The sequence below is a fragment of the Macaca fascicularis genome, chromosome 18 (assembly GCF_037993035.2).
Source record: "Macaca fascicularis isolate 582-1 chromosome 18, T2T-MFA8v1.1".
NCBI lineage: Eukaryota > Metazoa > Chordata > Mammalia > Primates > Cercopithecidae > Macaca > Macaca fascicularis.
In genome coordinates this window covers 64,430,220-64,451,033 of record NC_088392.1, presented here as the reverse complement: position 1 = coordinate 64,451,033, position 20,814 = coordinate 64,430,220, and the positions used below count along the sequence as shown (strand labels likewise).

At 36.8% G+C, this 20,814-nt stretch overlaps 1 protein-coding gene across 12 annotated transcripts in view; it reads right to left on the bottom strand.

The window, feature by feature from the left end:
- Positions 1–20,814, bottom strand: part of ZNF521 (zinc finger protein 521) — a 292,675-nt gene that overhangs the window by 243,978 nt on the left and 27,883 nt on the right. For all 12 annotated transcript variants that reach the window (XM_015440076.4, XM_074022698.1, XM_074022700.1 and 9 more), the window contains one exon: positions 18,808–18,987. In XM_015440076.4, the coding sequence (XP_015295562.1) occupies positions 18,808–18,987 (180 nt within the window). The remainder of the gene's footprint in view (positions 1–18,807; positions 18,988–20,814) is intronic.

Here is a 20,814-nt window from a genome sequence, read left to right as displayed (position 1 = left end):
CCTCCTGAGTAGCTGGGACTACAGGTGCCCACCACCATGCCCGGCTAATTTTTGTAGTTATAGTAGAGACGGGGTTTCACTATGCTGGCCAGGCTGGTCTCGAACTCCTGACCTCGTGATCCACCCGCCTCGGCCTCCCAAAGCGCTGGGATTACAGGCGTGAGTCACTGTGCATGGCCTGAAACAAACTTCTTTCTAATTCAAGTTGTTGTTATTTTGGGGTTTCCTATTATATACAATTATTTAGCTTGTGAATTTACCCAAATGCTACTTTCAGCCTGTGACATCTAAGCCCACAGATCAAATCTACTTTTGGGGGCCCAAGCTCACACTTGGTATAAATGGATTTTTAACTGTACAGGGAGAAACAGATATCTGAGATAGTCAATTATTCAGCACAAAGACATTTGGTTAACTAAAAAAACAATCTGAGAGTAAACTCAATTTGTTTTCGCCATGTCAATACAGAAATAGGTTGTTCAGGAAATTCACTGAAGTTTTTGATTTCTCAATCTTCTCATTTTATAATGAAGATAATATTGACCTACCTCATGAGCAAAGACAGAGGATTAACTAATTAACAATTGTCAATCACCATGAAAATATAAATTTTAAGAAGTAATAAGACTTTTCATTAAACTATTAATGGCTGTGCTAGTAATTTCTTCCTTCACTGGAGAAAATTTACATTTGATAAGCACCAAAGGCTCATAGCATAGTAAGAATAAAACTTAAATGAAAATTACATCTGAAGACACTTCATGACATTTTAACAAAAGCGTTAAGGCAAAAGATGCTACTATCAAGTACAGTCTCTTGGAGACAGGCTCAACATATTTCTGTTGAATTAAGAGGCTGGATGTGGTAGTTCATACATCCTTGTATTCTGCATATTCTGAAACTGCCACAACCTAACTCACTTCTCAACAGTTGTTCATAAACTCTGCCCTACTTGATCCTCTTCAAGCTGCTCATCGGACAACCTAATGTGAAACAGATTTTTATTATTTCCAGGTTACTAACTGACTTTACATTCGTGTGTGTGTGTGTGTGTGTGCAAACCTACAGCACTTTTTACACACACAATGCCCCCAGAGAACTCTTCAATATTCTGAGTGTGCAAATGCTGTGACAGAATTCTACTGCTTATGAAATTATTTTCTGAGGCGATATCAGAATTTGAATTCGGGATCTTTTTACCCATCTGCAATTTTCTACCCTGAACGCCTGCCTTTCCCTTCCATCTCCCACCTTCCTTTTAATTTCCTAAGGATTACTCTGGGCAGAGCTCACCTTCAGCCTCTTCCACAAGACCTCTCCTATCGGCTCCTGTGAACACTTGCCACTCCCTTCTTTGAAGAGTCACAGAATTTACCACTCATATTAGCAATTCTGGCATACAATGATATACTGCCATATGCAATATACATTTTCAGGTACACCTGTCATTGTCAAATACTGTACATGTGTTTACGCTTGCCTCAAGTGCACAGTAAGATTGTAGGCAATAGGTTTCATGACTCACATTTCTTTTGTGCCCTCATAATGCTCAGCAAAAGATGTGAATATAGCAAAACACACTAACACATATACTATAAGTATGTTTCTTTAATATGTTTGGTGCACTGCAAAAACAGGCAGCTGTCTTTGTGGTCATTTGTTGCACAAATGCACTTCTTTAGGCACTATTTTCCTAGAAAGCAAAAGTACAAATCTCCCATATTTAAATGAACTCACTTAGACCAGATGATTTCCAAACTATTGATCACCTGAACATCTATTATAGCTAGATGAACTCCAGGATGTTTACGCTTCCTACTAAAAATAAGGCGTAAATATTTTTCATTGTACTAAACTATTATTAATATATTTTCTAAATTTTGTGCTAATTTATAAACCTAGAGAAATCTTTTAAAACCATTCTAAAAGTTGCATAGATAATTCTGTGTTACTAAATAAATAAGCTACAAGTATGAAATGTTTTAGTGATATCCACGGCATGACTATCTTCTTATATATGCCAGGCTAAAAACTGATGACAGGGTCTTAATTTTAATATTTTGTATAGAACTAACTTAGAATAAAATGTTAATTTTATTCCCTGGGTTTGGGAAACTGGGTCTCTCTTCTTTATTCCTAAAACATTCTTTATTTAAAGAATGGTAAACATCAAGACCTTCCTAAAATGATAATGAAAGCAATTAAACTAATTTTCATTTCCTCCATTTGGCCAGTTACCCTTAGCAGCAATAACACATTAATTCTTTTTGAATTTTAGAAGGGAAGAATTTTAGGATGGAAGGGCAAATAATAACTCATACTAATTCTTTCAAAATATCTCAGGATTCTGGAAGACATTCAAATCTGGAATCTGATTCATGTGAGTTACTCTTTTTTTTTTTTTTTTTTTGAGATGGAGTCTCGCTCTGTCGCCCGGGCTGGAGTGCAGTGGTGCAATCTCCGCCTCCCGGGTTCCTGACATTCTCCTGCCTCAGTCTCCCAAGTAGCTGGGACTACAGGCGCCCGCCACCATGCCTGGCTAATTTTTTGTATTTTTAATAGAGACAGTTTCATCGTGTTAGCCAGGATGGTCTTGATCTGCTGACTTCGTGATCTGCCTACCTCGGCCTCCCAAAGTGCTGGGATTACAGGCGTGAGCCACCGGGCCCGGCCCATGTGAGTTCCTCTTAAAGGAAACACTATCTTCTTTAACAATACCAACAATACTAACACTAACAATATATAATGTTTATCGCATCCCTTCCCTGTGTGCCATGCACCTTGCCATGATGATACATCTACCAGCTCACTTATTTGTCACAACCATAAAAGGCAGGCAATGTTATCACCTTTACAGGTAAGGAAACTTTCAATTAAACACTTAAGTAATCTGTCTAAGGACAACCAGCTTTGGGAGAACAGAGATTTGCAATTTAGTCAGCCATTTGCCAGACCCCACCCCTCTATCCATTACACTGACATTTCTACCAGGCCCATTAACCACACAACACTTTTTACTCATTTTAACATTTTGAAGTTTTGTTAATTCATTTCTCCTTTAGAAGATTGGTAAGAATTAATTACTACTGAATGATTACATTGATTTTTTAAGCTAATGGAATTTTTAATGAAAATAATACGAAGGGAGATGATGGGAAACTGCAAGTCTGAAAATCAGATATAAAAACACCCTGTTAAGATTCACGAGATGGCCACAGATTCTAAGTGATGAACAGTAAAATTAAATTTGTCTGTTAATTCCTTTTTTGGGGGGGGAAAGGTGGGCATAACCAATAATTCCTTAGTAATAAGATCTCCCATGGAGATGGACCTTAGTATATTTTTTCAAAAAGGAAAGAAAACCCTACACGCTCTAATCCTGTGAGACTAAAGCACCCTTCTTAGCTTGTATTTCCTGGATTTCAATAAGGTATTAAACCTTGTATGTCAAAATGCCTCATACTGAAAGACAAGAACACTAGCCAGCCTTAATGCTTTACACATTCTGCTTTTATAGACAAGATTTGTAGGGTGTCATTTCCACTTGCTGCAACAATCCCAGCTACAAGAGGCCTTATAAGTAGTAATCAATCTGAGAAGAAGAGATCCTTCTTTATTAAAAAGAAAAAGAAAGAAAAAAAAAAGCTGAATCAGAAACAGTGTTACAAAAGTTGGAGTAAGGCTGGAGAGAAACTTAGACAACTCATAAAGGGAAAACTAAACCACAATTCTAGACAAAAAAAAAAAAAAAAAGTATGTAAGTGGCCTGATGTCTACCTTTGGGTTCTGGCCTAAGTATACAACTGGTGCTTTAAACAATTCCACCCAGAAAAGTACCTCAGATTTAATATAAGCAAAAAAGGGACCCACCATTCTAACTTCCAATCTTGCTTCTTTATTTTTCCTAGTATCAAGTGATGGCCACCCAATACAGCTGAGGAATTCAGAGACACAACTAATCAATTGCTACATCTGGATGATTTTTAACTCTGAGATATTTATTGAATTTGGCCACCCTCTCCACCCTATGACCACTGCATTGGTTTTGATCCCATCTTCTCTTACTAGTGCAACTGCAAGAGGTTCCTATCTCAAATCCTTTCCCTACAATGTTCCTTCTCCAATCTAGCTCTGCAAAATATAATCTAATCTGAATATGTTCACTACCCTGCATAAAATCTTTGATGGTTACCCATTGCCTAAAACAGTAATTACTGAACATTCTTAAACCTCTAAACTCAAAACTCAAATGAATTCTGACTTGAATGTTCATCCTGGGCTGCTCAGGTTGCAGGGAATGGAGAATCCTGCTAACTCAACTCCCTACCTCCACCCCTACCTGGCTGATATCTGTGAAGTTCCTCAGAGCAGTCTGAAAAATGCAGGCCAGAGAATCAAATTTAAGCTCTTAGCATGGCCTCCCCATTTCCAGACCTTGCCTTCCTTTCCTGGTTCATTGCAGTAACTGGCTCCAACATGGCTTCCAATGATCCCTACCTCCTGGTATTCACGCCTTTGTATAATTCTCTCTCATACACCAGAGTTGATCTGTGCAACCAGTAGACTATGGCAGAAGTAATGTCATGCCACTTCCAGGACAAGGTCATAAAAGACACTGCAGCTCCCATCTTGATGTATCTGTCTCTGCCTGCTGTCTGTCTGTCTGTCTGTCTCTCTCAAAGTACTTATTCTGAGAAAAGCCAATCACCATGTCAAGAGCTACCCTATAGAAAGGCCCTTGCAGTGAAGCCTCCTGACAAGTCTTCGGGCAGAAGCCAAGCAATTACCCTAAGAAGTGGATACCCCAGGGTGGGTGCAGTGGCCTCATGCCTGTAATCCCATCACTTTGGGAGGCCAAGGTGGGTGGATCACCTGAGGTCAGGAGTTCAAGACTAGTCTGGCCAACATGGCAAAAACCCATTTCTACTAAAAATATAAAAATTATCTGGGCATGATGGTGCATGCCTGTAATCCCAGCTATTCAGGAGGCTGGGGAAGCAGAATAACTTGAACCTGGGAGGCAGAGGTTGCAGTGAGCCGAGATCACACCACTGCACTCCAGCCTGGGCAACAGAGCAAGACTCCATTTCAAAAAAAAAAGAGTGGATACTCCCGCCCCGTCGAGGCCACCAGGTAACTGTAGCCTGATTGACACCTTGATGGCAACCTCATAAGAAACTCTGGATCAGGATCTCCGGGAAAAGCTGCTGCCAAACTCCTGACCTATAGAAACTTTGAGAAAATACATGCCTGTTGTTTTTATACAAAATAACTAATACATTCTTATTCTCTCATTAATTCTCCATCTTACACATTTTCTATGGCTTAAAATTGCCCAGCAGATTTTATGCTGCTTCACACCTCTTTCCCATTCTTTCTCTTCTGTCGACCTGAAGCACCTCTTTCCCTTTCTTGGCCTGGCTAACTCTCGCTCATCACTAAAGATATCATGTGCTCCAGGAAACCACTCCGATGTGCCAAGCTGGCCTTAATGACACCCTCCAAAATTATTTTTTTTTCCCAGAATATCCTGGAACCCGTATTCCCAGGATTTATTGGTCAAAGAGTAGGATCTTAACAGATGTTTATTGAACTGAATTGTTGATAAATGCACAGTGGTATTGGGAAAACACACTACTGGGAGGTGCTATTCATTTCACTACTTGTGGATGGTCTTCTTAGTGTAGCAAGAAATGGTGCCATACACTTCACATTTTATTAAGCCATACTGCAATATCTACTCCATATAATAATATTTATATTATTAAGCACTTGTCAGTTGTAGTCTGGTGTTCATAAGAAGAAAGCTATCACTATATAGCTGTCAGGCACCAACTTAAGTTCCATCTGTGAGTGACCATTAGCGAAAGTTAAAGCAAAGCATGGTTCTTTGCTCTTTTGCTAGGCACTGGGACTAATGAATTGCAAAGGGCAGGCAGACTGCTTGCAGAAGGAAGTTAGCGGTAATGGAAGGAGGCAGAAATTAACTGGGGGAAGGGGATGCTGTGTTCATCTAATCTGCTTCATAACCATCGCTTCAAGCCAAGTGACAAAATAGTATCAATAACGCCAAGAGAAGCTCCGCTTGGGCTTCTGCAGGCCACAGAAGGGGATGGTAAGAAATGATTGAGGTTAGAAGATGGTATTCTTTCTCCCAACAGGGAGACACTTTGCTGGAAAAACAAAAGAAATGAACAAATCAATGGACTAAGGCTTGTGCCCAAAACCTATGGCCTTGGAAAAGGAAGAAAAGCAAAAAAAAGAGGGGTAGAAAAGTATAGAAAACTATTCAGAACAAGAGGAACAAAGAAGCAACTCAAATATGAGATCCACATAAAATTGTTAATCTTTCCCTTTAAATGCATAATATATAAAATATTGAATATAAATATTAAATCAGATCTTACAGCCACAAGACATGGCTTTTTAATAACCAGCATAAAACACTGGTGAAAAGCAAATACTTTGCATAGAAAATAAAATTAGGTATAAGAAATATTAAGTATATAATAGATTTGACAGATTTCTTTTTAAAAAGATTATAAAAGCATTCTCAAGAGTCTGTCAACCTGATAATTTAATTATGAGGGGGAACAGTTTTATAAAATAGAAAAAGTTAAGTTTAAAGGCAATCTGAGTAATAAAAATATACACCTTAAATAATTCATAAATTAAATGGAAAAACGTTTTGTTGGTACAAGCAAAAAATATATCTTAGTGTATGAATGTATAATAGTGTTTTTTCTAAAACAATATTTCTTTCAAATTTTTTTAACAATGACAATCTTTTCTATAAGTCTATTTTGCAAGAATGATAGAGATAGTTAAATTGATGGCTGCTCTTACTTTTATTTTCTGCTTTTATAACCAGCTCCTAGTTCACAAGAGATCTGAATATCTACCTTCTATTCTAGTATCTCCTACAGCAGAAAACCAAGAGGTCTGAGGTCATCAAAATGGGCACAACTCCAAGAAAGCCACACAAGATGGATGAGTCTTCATTACATAGATAAACTGACATTAAAATCAACATTCCTCAAGACTAATTGGAATTTTTACTTGAAAAGCAGGTCACTGTACATGCCTACTATACACATACTAATATTAACTATGCATTTAAAGGCTGAAGTTAATGAAGCTCATGGCCCCAAACATCCTGTCTACGTTTTTATTTAGTCACCAGGGGGAGCTAATTCTGCTCCGTGAGTAGGTAGAGTCTAAGAGTCAGATTTAAAACAAAACAAAACAAAACAAAAGGGGGCGGAGATTAAATTGATGTGGTATTAAATATATTTCATGTATGATATAGTGTCCATAAGGCAAATATATTATACATACAAAGAAAACAAAAGAGAATAGGTATATACCCTTTCTTGTTAAGTTAGAAAACAAGAATGAGAGCCATCAATTAATAGAATATTGCCATGTTTAATAGAAGACCTACATACACCCAATCTCTTATGATTGTCTTTGGTCCTATTGGGTTCTTACTCACCCTTCAGATTTTGAACATTTGCCCATTTGTTGCATTGACCCTGTTATTTTCTTGGTTTGAAGCACTATGATTCTACATTCTAACAGCTAATCTTTTGCTCAAAAATAACCCATATAATTACATTATAATTATATTGAAATGAATGTTTCCTTACCCTTTTGCTTCAAATATTTTCTTCTGTTCCAAATATATTTTTTTAGCACTTTTAATGTGTGTTCAAAGAGTTCTGCCCAATAATCTACTTAAATTCATTCTACAATTCACCCAGGAGACACAATCCCTTTAAACTTTGAGAAGCTCCAGTTGGAACAAAGATGGGGAAAGGGTTCAGAGTTTGTGGAATAATCACCTCTAATCGATCAATTTCCCCTGAAGGTAAAACCGAAAGAAAGGAGGAGTGAAGAGTTCCAGTCCAATTCCTTGAAGTTTAAAGGAACTAAGCCCTGAGGCACAGTGTAGAATGATTCCTGCCTTCCCCTCCCAAGACCTATTAAGAGGTCATAGATCTCTGTGACATTGCTACCATTCCCTAAAGACAAGATCCCCAGACATAGACTTAGCACAAAGAGAAGGGTGTGGAAATAGTCTACTTTTAGCAGCTTTTTGAGTAACCCACTCCTTATAAAAGGAAACAGATAAAGGTCACGAGCATCTTAAGTAGAGAACATGAAAAACAACATGAGTCAAGCAAAAATGTAAAAAAAAAAAAAAAAAAAAATTCAACATTTTATCATGTTTCATCATGTTGAATTTCACATTTGAAAACAGGTTAAATGTGGCAGAGCCCTTATGTGCATACAACTGTATCTAAATAGCTAAACATTGGTGCTTACGAGATAGACCAAATAAATGACTGCAGAGGGCCTAAGAAATAGTGGGTCTCTTTTAATTCCTCTTCCCCACAAAAGAGACCACACTGTCTCCACATCCCAAATACAGCCCTTCATTTATAATTTTTATACTTCTCCACAGGGACAAACTGACAGCTTTAATTACCATCAATGACCATCAAGGACATGGGAGAAATTCTTGAAGATATTCTCCCATGGCTTGTGTTCTTGACATTTTATTTACAATTTTTGGCAAATGAATCCTGAAACCACACAGTTAGATCATTATATATTCATTATTAATTATACAACTAAGGCAAAACAATTTATATAAAATGGCTGTGGTTCTGCAGACATCCAAAGGTAACATTTTCTTATATACAGACAAATAATGCTAATTTTCTTCTTGAATTCCATTCATTTCAAAAGAGTAATTTTTAAAAACTCAAATTAGTCAAGAAACAGGTGATTTATGAATACTGTTACAACTAATATAAGATATTCTCCATTTAGGTTTTACTTGTAAAAATTAAAGTGAATACACCCATTTATTTTCAATTTCTAGGAGATTACATCCTTCAAGAACTTTTCATTCATAATCAGTAGCTTTCTTATGAATCACAAGTTATCCAAGCAGGCTAAAAGTAAAAATACCTAATAAAATATGGATATCAAAATTACAGAGAAATATTTCTTACATTACCCTTTCAAAATCCAAACTTAATTTTAGTAAGTTAATTAATATAATAGATCATCACTTATACTGGGAAAACACATTCATCAGTACAGGCAGTCCTTTCATAAATCCCAATTACAATACTCACAAGCATTCAAAGAGCTTTCAGAAAATAACAGATCTAAAAATAATTATTTCATATCCATGTTTTGGTAGCAAATTTTACAAATTTTACAAATTTACAAATTTTACAATTTTACAAATTTTACAAATTTACAAATTTTACAATTTTACAAATCAAAAAGAGAATGGCAGACCAGGTCCTAATATTCAAAAAATTCTGCTGCAGCAAAATTGATGTGAAAATAACAAAGCTTCTATACTAGGTAATGATTGAACTGACCCTACCTCCAAAACTGGAAGAGGAAGCGTACTCAGCCTACAGTTCAGAAGTCGGAACCAACTATGGATGATCACTTTGTGTTTGGTAACTGCATGGAGGAACTCGGTCGGAGCCCTAACAGTTGAACAAAGTGACACACTCAGCCCCACCACTTTCTCTAAAACTGAGAGGAGCAAAGATTTGGTGAGCTTTTTTTTAACCTCATGAAATAAGTGATAGTCAAGAACAATGGTCTCTAAAGTACAGGGTACATTATCCTGCAGGAGAGAGGATACTCTGAATAGTTAGAAACCAATCAGAACAGACACTAATCAGAAACAGCCATCCAGGTAGTAACCAGACTTTCCTGAGAGCAAGGAGATAAACAGTACTCCAGTCAGCTGGGTGGGCTGGCTTCTCCAGCCCCTTTCATCCCATCTCATACTAATGCAGTCTACGGTGTCCAGCAAAGCGGACTTATGGATCAGCATATTTAATTTTAACTAATCTAATTCATGCAAAATCCTCAAACTGTGATAACTGATTCTAAAAGTTTTCTGCACAAGTATACATATGTAACAAACCTGCACGTTATGCACATGTACCCTACAACTTAAAGTATAATAATAATAAATAAATTTAAAAAAAAAAGGTTTCCCTACTCCAAAGTCATAAATAAAATTTCCCATACTTTTACTTAAAAATTAAAAAAAAAAAAAAAAAAAAGTTTTCTGCAAAAAAAACTGCAGGATATTGATAGTCAAGCACAAGTAATCAACAAGAAAACAGCAAATCTGGCCCTTCCACACCAAGTAAAAGCTCCTTGTCACCTACCATATGAAAGGGAAAGGGGAGGGGGAAAAACAGTTTCATCAGAGCTGACTGGAAGTCGGCAAAACAAAAGCACAGAAGTGAGATTATCAGGAAAGTTCTTTGAAATATGAACTTATACCCACCATTGATAACAACCTCATGGGAAAGAGTTAACATACATTCTCTCTGGAGGTTTTGTGAAGTATTTTTTCAGTTTTAACAGCCATTAAAATGAATTACCAAAATAAACAAACATGGACCAGGACTTCAAAATAACATAAAATTATTTTTAAACTCTGTTTATTTCATCTTTACCTCATTTTTTAATTTCTGTTTTTCTGAATGTTGTATAATGCATGTATATATGTAATGTATTAGTAAATACATATTATGACAGTGCATTTAGAAATCACTAGTCTGAAAGTAAAATACATATAGAGATGGACTGGAGAATGGAATCTATGGAGGCCATGAAACTGCATTTTTGGGGGCTTAGGGAGATTTGGAGAATGAAGTAGGCTAAAAACAGACATATTTTAGGTACAAAATGAGGAACTGATCAAAATGGAAGGAAACAGGAAAATAAAACTTATAGTGCCTTAAGCCTAATATAGAAACAGATAAATTAATAACATATAAATGATTAATAACAAACTATGAATAATGAATTAATATAGAAATTAATATAGAAATATGCAAATAAAACTTACAATGCCTTAAGCCTAATTAATATGAACTAAAAAGTTAAAATATCACATTTATTTCATGTAATTTATTTCAACTAATGGTTTGATAAGGAAAACAGCAAAAAAAGGGTTCTAAGCAGTTTCAATCTGCTTTTACGAAAACGATGCTTCATTCTGTAAACTACTCATCTCCCTTATTCCCACTGCCAACAGAACTAGCTGTTAGAGCACTTTATTGTTCATTGGAATGAACCAGTCTTTAATTCGCCACAACAATATGACACATGTATACTCACTTTCACATTAAAAAAAATTATTTGGTCAAATAATAAGGATATTCCAGATGTGTAGAAGTTTTCAGCTCACAAAAATTGTATGAAGCTTCCAGGAAGTTTCATAAGATTTAAATCAAAATTAAACGGACGTACTACTTTACACTGATGAACAACATCCACTCATCAATTCAGTTCATTTTCCTAAAAAATGTGAACAGGAAGAATATTTGTAAAGAAGCCACAACCCTGGGTAGGGCTTTATACATCTGGTCTACAAATATGTTCCCCAAAACTACAGCAGAATTACTACCACACGTATTTCTACACACTCATCTACCAATAGTATAGACCAGAGGGTTAAGAACTAATACAATGCTATTTAGTTTTTTCTGCAATTACGCCCAGGCAATTCACATTAATGATGTGAAAGAACACTTAACAGACAACTCAAGTTTGCAAATTAGCAGGAGAGAAGAGAAAAATGACTCAGAACAACAAGCACAGAGTATTACCAATGCACTTTACACATTTATCCTGTTAAGTGTAGCTTAGTTTTGATGATTTACAATGCTAGTTCTTACTCAGTTTTGTAAGCATAACAAAGTCTCTGTAATCTCAGCCTTCCCCATAGCACCCTGCTATTAAATCTTTGTTGAGCAGTGTGATGAGACCCCTCTGGCTTCCAGCCCTCCCCACCCCCTGAGGGAATTGGCAAGAAATGATAGGGTTTGTGGATTAGTAAAATGAGAGGTTCTCTGTGCTTTTCCTTCTTTAAATATATATTTTGATAATCTGTCTTCTGCATCAGAGAGTCCCAACAGCATTAGAGTGTTGATTCCCCTGCCTTCCTAGCCTCCAGGAAAAAGACAGCAAGGCTGGGGCAAGACAGGTGGTTTCCATGAATTGCTAAAATCGAAGAGAGGGATTTAATTTTTTCTTTCACCTTTCCCCCTATTCCTTCAAGCAGGGAGGATACATAACTTACTTATACATGTTGGACTGTAGAATCCAGGAAAATTGCACCATGAGACAAACGAGAAAGAACTCATCTGTGAGTGTCACCACATCCTTTGCTATCTTCAGGGACTGTTCTGTTCTTTCTTAGATCAAGGATGCTTGTCCAGAAAACTGTCCACATTCTAGAATACCCTCTCAGTGACAGACTCCATGAGCTGTGTGTGACACTCGCATTTTCTTTATCCCTGCAGGATCCACTGTCTAAACTTTCAGTCCACATGGACAGCTAATCATTATTTGACCTGGCACATAATCTTATAGCTGACCTTCAAATCTGGGTCTAGAATTGATCATCTTGTTCTTCTGTATTTGACCTTCATCTCCAAAGGCTTGGTGTGGCCTTGGCTCAGTTTCAAGACTTTTGATATGGAGTGAATAGGTTTTCATCAAGGCAGGCTCTCCAAGGAATGTGCGTCACCCTTGGGGATGAAAGTCACCAAAGGAACAGATCTTAAGTTACCAAGAAAACCCTCAGTTAAAAGAAGGGAAGAAACTAAGGCAGGGTTTCTATGGCACTCTCATAACAGAACTACCCTGAGTAACCCACACAGGCATCAGAACATAGAATATATCCCTTTTCTGTTATTTTGCAAATCAACAAGTTGTAAGATAGCTTTCACTTCTAATCGTACTCTATAATTAACCCTCTAGCACACTGCTCAGGATTCCCTCTTGCTTTACACAGATTGTTCATCAAAAAGTCTTCAGGCAATGGTCTAGCTGGGTAGGGCCAAACACGTCAGGAATGACTTCAAGATTAATAGAAGGGAATCCACAAGGAACAAAGAATAAATTGAGAAAGCGGCAAGATAAGACCACAGAACAGGCGGGGAGAAAGGAAAGGAGAAAATATGGACAAGGAAATTAAGAATCTTAGAGAAAGGGCCGGAATTAGAGGAAAATCAGCAAAGATGCAAATAGGGCTGAATGAAGTTAGGCAAAACGAATTTAAAAAAAAAATAAAAAAAACACAAGGAAAGAAAAAAGTAATAAAACCAAGAGGCAAAAAAAGAATGTATATATAAAAATACCTTCCTTTGCTAAATGCAGCACTTTGTCAGCCGGGGGGTAAGGGGTGGGGAAGCAGCAACAAGAGTGAATTCAAGCAGTGGGAAGCAAACACTGGAACTGTCAGACCTCCCAACTTAGACTAAAAGGCTCTAACCAAGCAAGAAGGCAAAAGCATCACATTACTTTTTTAACTAAAATGCTTTCAAGTGTCTTTAATCTTTTCCAGATCAGACTGGAGGGTAACCTTCAGCCAACTCAAGCTTCAACATTAACACCTTCAACAAACGTGGATCATTCCTGACTTCGTTTCTCCCTTTTTTTTTTTTTTTTTTTTTTTGCTTCCTCCTTGGCCTCCACTTCTACTTTGCCTCCCGAATATACCACCATCCCAAAGAAATCATCCTGAACAACAATCAACAGGAAAATAAAATCCATCAGATGACAAGTAAGACTCTAGTTTTTTTGTTTGGTTGTTTGTTTGGTTTTTTTTTTCTTTTTTTTGAGACAGAGTTTCACTCTTGTTGCCTAGGCTGGAGTGCTATGACACGATATTAGCTCACTGCAAGCTCCGCCTCCTGGGTTCAAGTGATCCTCCTGCCTCAGCCTCCCAAGTAGCTGTGACTACAGGCGTGTGCCACTATGCCCTGCTAACTTTTTTGTATTGTTAGTAGAGATGGGGTTTCACCATTTTGGCCAGGCTAGTCTCAATCTCCTGCCCACCTCAACCTCCCAAAGTGCTGGGATCACAGACAGGAGCCACCACGCACAGCCTCTTCTTCTCTACCTTTGACTAACCTCTGTAGTATGTGACCACAGAACAGATTCCCTACTTTCAGAAAGCTTCAGACCAAAATAAACCAAACATGTTATCAGTTTTTTAAAAAAATTTAACTCATAATCTTTGCCATACCATGTGTGGAAACTTCAGCACTTCCTGCACAGATATTATTAAAGTTGTATGAGACAGAAATAATGCCTTTTGCTTCGATTCAATTTCATAGAGCTGAACATAAGAATAACTATAGCGCAGACACTCAGTAAAAATTAACTATTCACTAAGTAGAACTTGAAGGTTGTTTTCTAAATTATATGAATTTTAAAATAACTTTTAACATGAGAGAGGACCCACTCTTACCAAAGACAGGATTTCTTGCTAGATTAATACTCACTGCCATGTCAGTCCAGTGGGCATGCTGAAGTTCCCACGCCTTTATCCTAATGTTAGGGCTGATTCTACATGAGCAAAGCTTTGTTTAAAGCACCAGGTATTCTACTGAAAATGGCATCTTACTAATTATCTGCATTTAATGGGATTTTCCCAAAATGATATGTTCTAGGAAAAATACACCTTAAATGAAGCCAATTAAATATATATGAGCTAGAAAATCCACAAAAAATACCAATAAATGCCCAACAGAATGTCAAAATTAAAGATGGACAATATAAAAGTTAGCAAGCACGTACGACAACCAGAACTCTCATCTATTGCTGGTGGGAGTGTAAATGGCACAATCATTCTGAAAAGGGGTTTAGAAGTTTCTAATAGAGATTAACTATATCATATCTCATGCCCTTCACCCAATGACCCAGCAATTCTATTCCTAATGAGAGAAATAAAACATAGGTCCACAAAAAGATCCATATAGAAGGTTGACTATTATGAATTTTACTCATAATAGTCAAAAACTAAAAATAATCAAAGTATCCACTAACAAGAGAATGTAAAACAAATAATGGTATGTTCATATAATGGAATCTTACACAGCAATAAAAAGAAACACACTACTTATATACACAACAGTATGAATGGATCTCATAGACATCATGCTGAACAAAAGAAGCTGGACACACTAAAAAAGGGCGCACGCCGTATAATTTCATTTATAAGAAGTTCTAGAATAGGTAAAATGGATCTATAGTTAAAACAACTCAAAAACTGGTTACTTCCAGTGGGGCATTATTGATCAGAAAGAAGCATGAGGGAACTTTCTGAAACGAAATTATATCTTAAGAAGGGCGTGTCACATAGGTGTATTTATTTTGCCAAAGTTCACCAAATTGTATACTTATAATTTATGAATTTCACTCTATGTAAATGTTGCACTAAAAATTATAGCATTAACAATTATAAACAAATATTAAACTCAGTTTGCCTATCATGGTGGTATCAGTAAACAATTTTGAAACCACTTACTGTATATTCTAGGCTCAAGCAAATGAGTGAACACATTACTAAGGATAACGGAAGCCAGGTTTCTGTCTGTTAAAGAAGGCAGTGAGATACACAAAGGAGAAAGACTAGGATATACCTGAGGTACTGAATTGAATGGGAGGTATCAGTATGAACACACGGTTTTTTTATTGGGTAGAGAAAAATACACGTATGTGTATATACTTGTATATGGGTGAATCTTATGAATTATATTATATGTGTATTATATATTATAGTAAGTATGCATGTACATTTCCTACTTCTGTCTACTGAGGTCTATAAGTAATGGTATACTTATAGCACTGACTATACATAGTATCCATATCTTGGTTTCTAAATACCTTTGTCCTCATAAAGAACCAGCAGAAAGAAAAGAAAAAAGAAAAGAAAAAGAAAAGAAAATTGCTGGCTGATTGCAGGACTAGGACAAGAAAAGACCATGATGATAATGGAGCATCAATTTGCACCAGAAACTAAAGTTCTCAAACAATGATGGAGGCATATTAAACACATACAGGATCCTGTTTGAAGGGACTCCTATTGGCTAGATCTATGGCAATCTGGGTATCAATACAATGAGAGTAATGAATTATGACTGACTGAATAAAATAAAAACCCAAAAGATGACGGTAACATGAATATACAAATAAATGAATAAGAAAGAATATTACAGTAGGCTAACACATAGATAAATTATGAACTTGCAATAGACCTAAAAACAGTGAGTATGGCTGAGCACAGTGGCTCACGCCTATAATCCCAACACTTTGGGAGGCCAAGGCAGGCGGATCACTTGAGGCCAAGAGTTCGAGACCAGCCTGGCCAACACAGCAAAACCCTGTCTCTACTGAAAAGTACAAAAAGTTAGCTGGGCATGGTGGTGTGCACCTGTAGTCCCAGCTACTTGGGAGGCTAAGGCAGGAGAATCACTTGAACCCAGGAGGCAGAGGTTGCAGTGAGCCGAGATCGTGCCACTGCACTCCAGCTTGGGCAATAGAGCAAGACTCCATCTCAAAAAAAAAAAAAAAAAAAAAGTAGGTAAACAAAACATTTTATGAAGTGTAGATATTTATATAGTTTCAAAGTTATCTTCCCACAAATTATTAACCATGGAGAAAGAGAAAATGGTAACTTTATAATGGAAACTGTTGGCAGACACCACCTTAAACAAATATTCAATGTTAACATCATCAACATCGTAACAAACTAACATCATGTACTTCCCGATCTGATGCACTGAGAAGGATGCCTATCACTTCTTTGGTGATTCTGGCTTCTTTGGAGCCTGAATACTACAGGAGCCTATGTAACCTGAATTTAATCCTTGGGAAACATCAGACAAACCCAAATGGATGGGTATTCTGTAAACTAACTGGTAGCTTCTCTTCAAAAATGTCATAGTCAGGAAAGGCAAAGAGAGGCTCAGAGAACATTCCAGGTTAAAGGAGGTAAAAGAGATGACAGTTAAATGTTATGCGTGATCCTGAATCCTGGATGAGGGGAAAAAATAGCTACCAAGGACATTATTAAAACAACTGCTGAAATTTAAATATGGATTGTGAATTAGATAGTAGTATCTATTTGTATTAAACGTTAACTTTTTTTTTTTGAGACGGAGTTTCATTCTTGTTGCCCAGGCTGGAGTGCAATGGCATGATCTCGACTCACTGCAACCTATGCCTCCCGGGTTCTAGCAACTCTCCTGCCTTAGCCTCCTGAGTAGTTGAGATTACAGGCCCACGCCACCACACCTGGCTAATTTTTATTTTTAGTAGAGATGGGGTTTCACCATGTTGGTCAGGCTGGTCTTGAACTCCTGACCTCAGATTATCCACCTGCTTCGGCCTCCCTAGGATTACAGGTGTGAGCCACCACACCTGGCCTAAAGACTAACCTCAGTTTCAGTAAGTATACTATAGATATGTAAGAGAATAGATTTGTGCTTCAGAAATACAAAGGATATATTTATAGAGGTGTGATGTCTCCAACTTTCTCTCAAATGATTAAGAAAGAAATGCTATAGGAGAGAGAAAAAGAGAATAATAAAGTAAATGGAGAAAAATGTAAGCAACTGGTGAATCAGATAAATGATACGGAAGTTCCTTATATCCATTTTCTAAGTTTTCTGTATGTTTGGAATTGTATCAAAATAAAAGTTGCTCCCTAGAAGCATATATAAACTGTAAAATATATATGTATGGCCAATATTTATATAAGCAACATCGATTCTCAAACTTTAGTTCCAGAAAATGTTTATGGGTTTTCTGAAAGGAAGATGATTCTGGGGCCTAATAAACTTGCTCACTGCAATCCCTTTTTGAAGAGAACAGCCACAAGGCACTTTTAATAAAGAAGTCTATTTAATGGATTTAATCCAACATTCCACAATAATCCGTTCAGAAAACCTTGTTAAAATAGAATACACTTTAAAATCTTATAAAAATATGAATGTGCTATGGAAAACAGAGAACCACTTGTCCAGTGAACACATTTCCCATACTCGCTTAATCGAAGAAAGATTTGTGCTGGGAAAATAAGAGGCGGAGACAGAGAGACACACACATACACACACAAAGGAGTGGCATCAGCTTCAAACAGGAAGGGTGGAATGATGTGTGTCTTACAGACTTCTATGTAAAATGCCCTACCCAGGCTCATAGAATGCGTTCTTGTAGGATATATTTTAAAGGGGGTAGATATTTGGTAAACTGAGTCCCAGTTTTATTTAGCCATTACATCAAACATGCTATGCAACATGTTGCTTTAAATATGTCTCTTCCAAGGAACTGCATAGCAGAATAACTTCCCAGCCTTAATGAGTACCTACTATAGGCCAGGTATTGTGCTAGGCTTAGATAATGCAAGAACGAATAAGACACAATTTCAGCCATCCATGAGCTTCCAGTCTAACGAGTGAGATGGAAAAATGAACATACCCAGTGAGAACTGTGGTGCTCAAGGATAAGCATTAAACTTTATGGGAACACAAAACAACGTGGCTAACTCAGGCAGAGGGTGATCAGAAAGGTTTCCTTCAGGAAATGTTATCTAAGCTAACATGTTCCTTTCTCATGCTGTCTTTGAAAAGGTATGCAAAGGATTTTTAAAATATATTAGTCATCCAATATTCACGTTCTGCTCCTAAATGGCATCATGTAAAAAAAATTAAAAAAGAAAATACACTCATTAGCTCTTAACATGTAGGTGCATTTCAAAATCTAAGAGGGCTGTGACACTGAGGTTACCCCAAACAGCCACCTCAGAATTCTTTCAAAAGCACCTCTAGACTTAGCTAGGTATTCAAGTGTAGCAATAAAATAATTTGAAGAGAAAAACACATAAAGGAACAAACTGAAAAAATCAGAAATAGAACAGTACAAGAAGACAAAAAAGTGGTAAGTATTGTTTACCTGTCAGTTGACATTGATTAATCTTGTGTTCTGTGATATCGCTCAGCGATTCAAACACCTGGAGGCAGCTGTCACAGCTGTGCACAGCCTCGTCTTCCAACTCCTCCCCGTCTTCCGGCCTCTTCTTACAATCTAGCGCCTCTCCATCTTCAGTCTTGTCTTCAAGTTTACAGTTGGGGTCTGAAAAAAAATCAACACTGTAAGTATGGGGTTTAAAGACAGGTTCTTTTAAAGTAACGTTTAATCTTCTTGCTACCAAAAACAGAAACACCATTTTCCTTGAAGCTGCAATAGGAGGGCTTCATTGCAGATTTTATTACAGACGAATCAAAAGTGAGCCTCTCCTAAAATTATTCAGTTAGTGATCATCAAAGGCCTTCTTCCCTTTCCCCACCATGTAGCCCTTTTCCTATCTCTCCCATCAAATCACTCGTCTACTCCTAAGATTGACTTTGCCATTTTTTTTCATAGCCTTTTAGTTTTTGCTTAAAAGAGAGAGATAAATCACTTTTAAAATTAAACAGTCTCCAATGCAAAAGAAAAAAAAAACCCACTGTGATTAAGAATGAACTCTTTTTCTGCTAAATATACTCTTTCGTGGGAAATTACCAGAATTAGCCAAAAGTCTAGAATAAGCTAAGGTAATCGCCATAGGCACAAAATTGACCTTTACTTATAAACTGGTCAAAACACACAGCTACTCCATTATTTGTTAGACACTGATAGCAAAATAAGCTGTATCACATAGCAAAAACATTCTTACAAATGCAAACTCAAGTGTAAATGTATGTCTCTTGTTTTCAAAATTATCCAAAAAAGTGAAATAAGATATATGAAAAGCAATTATAAATAATAATGAAGTCAACAACTTGAGTTGGCATTACTAGCATTGAAAAACTAAATGTTGTGAAAATTAAAAATAGTTCCATTTTAACCCTAAAAATGATACACAAACAGCAAGGAGAGGTGCGGGAGTACAGGGAGAAAAAAGCACGTGGAATGCTTTTACTTAGAGCTCAATAAATGCTTTTTGATTAGTGACGCTGTCCTTTGACTCAATTTCTCCCAAAGAGGGAGGGAGAAAGGAACCATGGGGAGGGGGCAGAAGAGTATCTCTTTGGGGGAAATTAAGATAATAGGGTAATACAATCAGTGACTAAATTTATGGGTCACTGATTTCCAGTAGCAAAAAGTCCTCCAAACTCATAAATAAACTATATCTCAAAATACAGTAAAATTAAACCAGAGATTTCTATTTTCTGTAAGGCTTTGACTAGTCAATGAAATGGTTACAAAAGAACTGTATCAAGACACCTAAGAAATAGGTAAGGCATTATCTGTAGTCACATTTTTATATGACTACAATATTACTTTTAATGGCTACAATAAATATCACAATTTAAATATAAATATAATCAATTTTTTTAAATTTTGTTTTTCAGAGATGGCTCTTACCATGTAGCCCAAGCTGAGGTGCAGTGGCTATTCATAGGCACTATCAGAGCTCACTGCAGCCTCCAACTCCTGGCCTCAAGCAATCCTCCTGCCTCAGCCTCCTGAGTAGTTGGGACCACAGGCACACACTGCCATACCCAGCTATTTAATATTTTAAATATCTCATTAAATGCTACAATCAAGAATCCATGGAATCAAAAATAACCAAATATTTCTCAAAAAAGTCCATAAACACCACCACACGAATATCCTGCGCTCTGAGATTGTTTTCTGCTATTTTGCACATAGCACGTTTCTACGAATGCTTCTTCTACAAGTCACTTATATTCCCTTTTTTGTCTGGCAGTTGTTCGAGGGCCTTTCTTCACATCTGCAATAAACATAACTATATCACCACCCTTCCAATGATTCACATATGCCAAAATCAACTTATATCACAATGTATCTGATCATCTCTCGGGTTCTTTAAAAAAAAGCAAAATTCCCATCTCAAAGAGCACGTAGTTTTGTTTGTTGGGTTTTTTCAAAAAGAACACACTGTTTAAGTACATT